Genomic DNA, 7,566 nt, shown 5'->3' with positions numbered 1-7,566 from the left:
GGAGTCCCAAGCTGTCAGGGAAGACTGGCTCAGGGGTAATTTCAGCATATCTGGTGACGGTCCCAGGGTGATCTCTGTGACCGATCCCATCACATATATATTAAAATTTTAATTCTAAATGGTGTTCCTTAAGTGACTTTCCACAAAATGTCAGGACATGTTTGTATTAAAGATGAGTGGGTTTAACATTCATTTACATTTCTTTCTTTCCTATAGGAATTATATACATTTCTTCTGTCACAAAACCAGATGGTTAGAGTGGCAACGCTTAACAAAGTCTTAAATGGCTCCCGTACACCTGCAGGTGGGGAGAGTAGAGGTGAAAACGATACAGTGACTGACAAGGGGAGGGGAAGAGAGAAGCGAGCAACTGAAGTGGGGCCTTTGTGGGGAAGAGGCACAGCAGGGAAGGAGCCTTGGTGGAAGAGCCAGGGCAAGGGGTGGTTGCAGAGGTCCAGCTTCCGGCAATTAAAAAGGGGCAAACCAGTGAATTATACATGGGCTGATTCCCCAGGTTGCCATGCTGGCATAGCACAATAACTTCATAAAAGGGTTTCATGTCTCTCAGACTGTCCAGGAATTGATTCAGGAAAGAGGGCCCATCACCATATTACCAGCCATCTCTGCACAGAGCCTGAGTACCAGAATAAAAAAATTTGGTTCCTTTACGAGTAAAGAGCTTGAGCAGCCTGTCCCGGATCTGTTTTGTCTTCACCCCATAGATGATGGGGTGAAGCAAGGGGGGCACCAGAAGGTGCACATTGGCAATGAGAACAAGGACATGTAGGGGCACTTTGTGGCCAAACCGGTATGTGAGAGAGGAGAAGAATTTTGGAAGGTAGAAAGATAATATGCAACAAAGGTGAGAGCCACAGGTCCCCAAAGTCTTGAGCCGAGCGTCCTTTGTGGGAAGGCTGAAGATGGCCCTGAGGATCTGAATATAGGACACTGTGATAAAAAGCACATCCAAACCTAACACAGAGAAGAGCACAAAGAGACCATAATAACTACTGAGGCGTGTGTCAGCACAGGCCAGATTCACCACGTTTATGTGCTCACAAAAGGAGTAGGGGATGATGTTGGTTCTGCAGTATGGCCACCGCCTCACTAGGAAGGGATAGGGCAATGCACTTATGCCACAACGCAGCACCATGGCTAGTCCGATCTTGGCCACAACAGAATTTGTCAGGATGGTGGAATGTCTCAGGGGATCACAGATGGCCACGTAGCGATCCAAAGCCAACGCCACCAAGATCCCAGACTCCATCGCAGTAAAGCAGTGAATAAAGTACATCTGGGTGAGGCAGGCACTGAAATCGATCTCCCTGGAATTGAACCAGAAGATGCTCAGCATTTTGGGCACAGTGGCCGTGGACAGGACCAGGTCGGTGATGGCCAGCATGCAGAGGAAATAGTTCATGGGCCCATGGAGGCTCTGCTCCGTTTTTACGATGAACAGGATAGTGAAGTTCCCCAAGATGGCTATAGCATACAGGGTGAAGAAGGGGATGGAGATCCAGACATGGGCTGCCTCCAGGCCAGGAATGCCCATCAAGATGAAGGTGGAGGGGTTGGTGATGTCGGTTGTGTTGGAATCTGACATGAAGTAGGGGAGAAGGTGTCCAACTCTGAGGCACAAGGGTGTCACCTGCGTGTACCGTACTTTCCCCTGACTTCCTGTATGTGCCCAGGCTCTAGGGTTTTGGTCGCAGTTCTAATGCCTAAATGGAGAGACAATGTTAATATAAGACAGTTCACGCACTACTGGAGCCTATTCTCATGGGTGAAGCAGATTGGTCACTCTTGACACACTGAAAAACAATGTTACAATTATTTAGAGAAATGAACTATGAACAACAGCCCCTCTAATGCCAATTCAATACTTTATGATACTCCATGCATCAATAATTCCTACATGGCAGGGTGGAGTAACCTTAAGAGGCAGCAGTGGGAAACACAAGTGTGGGACTTTAAAGACATCACTTAAACATCCATGGTTAGTAAAGCTAAGGATCACCAAAAATGAGTTTAATAAGTATATTGAGAAGAAAAGGAATCTTAGAAAAAATTTAGGGCAATTCCTGTGTTTTAAATATAAACTATTAAAAAATGAAGGTAAAGATTAAAAGAAAAAGATTTGAAAGGATTAGGAAGCAATGGAAAAGCTGGTCTTGGATTAGTTCAAGAAAAATTTCTAAGAATACAAAGAATGCTAGTCAATGACAAGGTTTATGCAAAACCAGTCTTGTCAAGCAATCCTGAAATCATTCTTTTGTTAGGGTTAACATTTGGTTTATCAAGGGAACTGTGCATATGCAATAATATTTGATTTTTCTATTTCATTTTAATTTATGAAGGAAAAAGAGTGATGTTAAATAATTAACACTCTATAATATCCTTGGAGCACACATAAAATGGATCAAAGACTAGCTGAGTGAGAGACCTCAGAAAGCACTTGCAGTGACTGGGGCTTTTTCCAGTGGGGTTCTGCGGGGATCAGTTCTGGGCCTGATGTTATTCAATATTTTCATCACTGACCTGAAAGGAAATGGAAAATCAATGAGGATAAAATTTGTGGATGACCGAAAGACGGGCAGAGCGCTGAAAATGAGGAAGATAGGTAAGGTGACCAGATAGAAAGTGTAAAAAATCGAAACTAGGTGGGGGGAAATAGGCTCCTATACAAGAAGAAGCCCCATATTTTGGACTGTCTTTAAAAAAATTGTACACCTGGTCACCCTAAGGACAGGGGAGCCATATCAATTCATCTGGAGCATTGGTAAGAATATTTACATTGGTAAATATATTAATACAGTCAAATGCAATCTTATCCTCTCAGAACAGGGTATGCAGTCCTGACCCACAGTCTGGGGTACTATATAATGCAGTGCAATGACTCTGACAAGGATTTAGAGGTCATTGTTTAAAACCAACTCAAAAGGACAAAAGGACTGATGCAATCCTCGGAGGCATAAAAAGGGGAGTGGTGAGTTTTAGCAGGGGATGGATTTTACCTCTGTAGATGGGGAAACCAAATGCATCCAGTTCTGGGATCCACATTTTAAAAGGATGTTGGAAGATTGGAGAAGGTGCTGAGAGCCAGAAAAATGATTGGAGGCTGGAGAAAAAGCCGGACAGTGAGAGACTTAAAGGGTTTCATCTCTTTAACTTATAAAAAAAACCTGATCAAGCGGACATTTTCATGGGGAAAGAACTGTGCATAGCGATGGCCTCTGTAATTTAGAGGAGAAAAGCAAAACGAGGCCCAATGGATGGAAGCTGAACGTTGACAAATTCCAGCTGGAAATAATGGTCAATGTTCAATCCTGAGGGTGGTTAACCATTGGAACAAACTGAGAAGGGAAGTGGTGGATTCTCCAGCTCTCCATGTTGGCAGATCCAGGCTGAATGCTTTATTGCAAAATCTGCCTGAACGCTTGTCTACAATTAAAATGCTATAGCAGCGCTGCCTTGGTACTTCTGACACTACTACACCAAAGACAAGGCTCCTTCCATCAGCATAGATAATCCACCTCCCCAAGAGGTGATAGCTAAGTGAACGTAAGAATTTTTCCATCTATCTTATCATGACAAAGATGACAAAGTGGTGAAATACAAGCCATATGATAAAAGAAAGAAAAAAACTGGGTATGTTTAGTTTGAAAAAGAGGAGATTAAAGGGGGAATGTTATAGCAGTCTTCAAATACTTCAAAAAGCTGCCATAAACAACTGGAAGAAAGTTGTTCTTTCTTACCACAAAGGGCAGAAGAAGAGGCAATGTGTTAAAACTCCAGCATAGCATATTTAAATTAAATCTGAAGAAAAACTTCCTAACTGCAAGAAGAGGAGGACAATGGAACAGGTGGCCAGGGTAGTCATGGAAGCTCCTTGAACAGAGATTTTCCAAGGAAGTGTGGATAGCCATCAGTCTCTGATCACTAAAACACAACAAATCCTACATCTTGGCAGAGGGATAGACTAGATGACTCTTCAGGTCCCTTCTAACCCTGTGGTCCTACGATTCTATGATGTAAAATCCTAGTGTAGACCCAGCCTTAGTCACACACAGTCTTTGCGTCAATACAGGGGTAGCTGGGTGAAAATGAATGGGCTTGTGTTACAGAGAAGGTATGACTGGATAGTCTAGTGGTCCCGTCTGACATTAAACCATATGGATCTATCAATAAAGAAAGTAGAAAAGTAGAGCAGGCAAATATCTTTACTGTGTCTCATAACACACAGACAAGGGAACATTCAGTTACATTTCAAGCCTGAACGTACAACACTGATAAAAGAACCTTGTTACCATAATGCATATTTGACCTGTGGAGCTTCTTGCCACTGACATTATTGGGGTGAAGAGCTGAGCTGAATGGGATACACGAGTGGTTTGGCCATTGTACGCGGTGCTGGTGGCACGACCTTTAGTGAAGACTTTCTGACACCTTCAATAAGAAGACCTCATTTCCAGTTGCTTATAAGTTTGCCAAATTTTAGGCATTTGGACTGAAATTTCCCTAGCTGCATGTCTGCTTCCAGCAGAATTGTTTTTGACAGTTTCCAGAATAACAGTTCAGTGACTTCTCAAAGGAAACTAGGAGAAAATATGTCTTGCTTATGCTGATATTTTTTTCTGATTGTTCCAGTGAGGAGCCCCTCTAGCACCTCCTTGCATTCCAGCAGATAAAAATCAGGTAACAATTCCCCAATTCAGAGCTCTGAAATATAAGAGAAGGAGGTGACAATGCCTGTGCATTAACACACAACTGGCTCCTGACTTCTTTATTCAGTTCTGACTCCAATGGTAGTTTTGCCTCATTGGAACCTGAACTAAGTATGGGCCACGGTCTCAGAATTCTGTCTTGTATTGTATATCTCCTAACACCTTTCATCCTGAAGGATCCACTGTGTCACTGAAATGCAGACACTTTGGAACCACAGACCATCAGCTGGGATGGGCAAGGGTACATAGAGAAGAGTGACATTTTGGCCAGTGATACTGGAGAAAACTCACCACCTTTGGCAAGGACCCTGGGATGTTAAATGGTTGCATAGATTGAAAAAGGCCACAGACTTACTCTCTATCCCATCACACCCATGTTGCACTCACTTTTTCTTGCAGATGACTTGCTCAGCAAGTGAGGAGTACTTGTGAATTCTGAAACAGAAGTGTCCTTCCTGGGAATCCCTATTAGGTAGCCATGTCCCACATCTCTCTCACCCCAGCATCTGTAGCAACATCCCACGCTGAAAGCAAACATAGGGGTTTGCACCATTCATAATATAGTTCTATGCATTTCCCAGTGGGGTTTGCTCAGCCTCTAGGGGAAAAGCTCGAATCTGTATTTAAACAGGCTGGAGACAGGCCTGTCTCTGCTTCTGTGCTAATTATCCAGCTTTAGGAGTAAACAGTAACTGAGGGACCTTCTTTGGCTCTGTGCAGAGTCAGAGGAGAATTGACTGTTTTCTATATTTGTGTATTTTTAAAAATTATAGTTAATTAGGAAGAAACTAGGGATAATGCCTGGAGCACCATAGGGTCTGAAGCCCTGTGAATGCTCAGCAGGGATAGAGAGATAGTAGACAGACAGATCTGGAGAGAGATGACTGTGGGGGACAAAAAGACTTGCTGTAAGTGCAGAGGGCTTTGGTATCACCATTCAGTAATTCTCATCAGTAACTATCATTATATTGTGCAGCACCTTTCACTGAAGGATTTTGAAAACACCTAGCAAAAGAAAATCACTTTGAACATATCCCCAATATACCAATAGGTAAATGGAGGCACGGGGACACAGGATTTGGCTAAGCGCACACAGAGACTGAGTGGCAGGATGGCAGGCAAAACCCAGAATCCTGACTTCCCTGCCTTAACCACGGTCTGTCCATCACACCAAGAGGGAAATGGAGTCCTGCTCTGACAGGGACTGTTCATGTTGTGGGATGTGGTGGAAAGGGTGGATGAGTCTGCACGATCCTTTCATGATAAATCTGAGGTTTTCAGAACTTGCTGGTGTTTGTGAACTCCCCACTCCCGGGAAGGGTGAACTATGGGTGCCCACTTCTGCTCCCACTCAGATACCTGCTGACAAATCACAGTCACTGGGGTTACTTTGGGGGAACAGACTTAGTAAAAGCAACACTAATAAAATGTTCCTGGGGATAGTGGTCTTGTCTTACCCCCAAAGATGCCATGGAAAAAGGGGCACCCTACAGACAGGATAGAGACTGGACAAGTGTTTGCACTGGATTTGTTCTTGCCCTCTCTGTTCATTTCCTCCCAGTCTCTCCCCACTGGAACCGAAATTCAATGTTCCAAGTTCAGTCAGACTTCCCAGGACTGCCCCGGCTTCAGGACTTTTGGATTCCTATAGCTGAACTCTCTGCCTCCTCATCAGGCAAATCTGAGGTATTTCTCCTATGCAGAGCACCCAAGCTTTTAAGTACTGGAATGAGACTGAACAAATGTTCCTGCCTGTACTGAACAGGGATGCTGTATCCACCTGTATTCAAGTTACTAACACTCTGTAGCTGGAAACCATAGTTTGACCTTCATCTGTAGCTATGGCAAAAGGGTGCTAGGACTTGATTTATTTTCTATATCAATAGACTCATAGGGTTGAATGTCAGAATGGACCATTAGATCATCCAGAATGACATCCTGTATAATATGCACCATTACATTTCACCCATTTACCCCTCTATTAAAGCCTGGTCTACATGAAGATTTTATATCATCATCTAGTATGACCACCTACCAGGATGCAGGATTTTTGCACCTAAACAATCCAAGACAAATGGCTATCCATCTTTTTTTGGAAAACCTCCAGTGAAGGTGCTTCTACCACCTCTCGAGGCGTCTATTCCATTGTCCTCCTGTCCTTATAGTTAGGAAGTTTTTCCTGAGATTACATCTAAATCTGCTATGGTGTAGTTTAACCACATCGACTCTTGTTCCACTCAGTGTGGTAAGACAGAACAAATTTTCTCCATTTTTATGTAGCCTTTCAAATATCTGAAGACCACTGACATGTCCCTCCTCAATCTCCTCTTTTCCAAATTAAACATATCCAGTTCCTTTAGGTTTTTCTCATATGGCTCGTATTCCATCCCTTGGATCATCTGTGTCTCTCAGCTCTAGACCATTTTCAGTTTTCCTACATCCTTCTCCAGCTGAGGCCTAACCAGCACCGAGTAGAGGAACACTATTGCCCCCCATTACTTCCATGCTCTGCCTTTGTTAATGCAACCCATAATTGCATTTTATTTTTTTCCAATAGTAAAAAAATCCACACTCCTGAGAGATGTAGCTATATTAACATAACCCTAGTGTAGACAGCATTAAGTCAATGGATGAATTCTTCCATCAGCCTTTCAGAGAGGTGTGTTCCCAATGCTGACGGGAGAACTCCTGCCATTGGTTTAAGTAATATCTACACTGAAGTGCTAGGGCAGCACCGCTGGAGCATTTTACATGTAGAGAAATCAGAGTTTATTACATTTGCCTTGCCCATCCAAATGTGGACTCTCGTTGAAGGATGAAATTGGGTTTATTTGACAGGACC

The 7,566-nt window shown here is 43.3% G+C and overlaps 1 protein-coding gene across 1 annotated transcript; it reads right to left on the bottom strand.

Moving 5' to 3' along the window:
- Positions 1-610: 610 nt before the first annotated feature.
- LOC115641934 (olfactory receptor 52E8-like) lies at positions 611-1,603 on the bottom strand. The gene has a single exon (XM_030545284.1). The coding sequence runs from the start codon at positions 1,601-1,603 to the stop codon at positions 611-613; it is 993 nt and encodes a 330-aa protein (XP_030401144.1).
- Positions 1,604-7,566: the final 5,963 nt, after the last annotated feature.

The sequence above is a fragment of the Gopherus evgoodei genome, unplaced genomic scaffold (assembly GCF_007399415.2).
Source record: "Gopherus evgoodei ecotype Sinaloan lineage unplaced genomic scaffold, rGopEvg1_v1.p scaffold_36_arrow_ctg1, whole genome shotgun sequence".
Taxonomy (NCBI): Eukaryota; Metazoa; Chordata; order Testudines; family Testudinidae; genus Gopherus; species Gopherus evgoodei.
This window is presented reverse-complemented; position numbering and strand designations above follow the sequence as displayed.

Bases quoted from the DNA above. Each gene is read 5' to 3' on its own strand.
- LOC115641934 (XM_030545284.1), bottom strand. From the start codon at position 1,603: ATGTCAGATTCCAACACAACCGACATCACCAACCCCTCCACCTTCATC.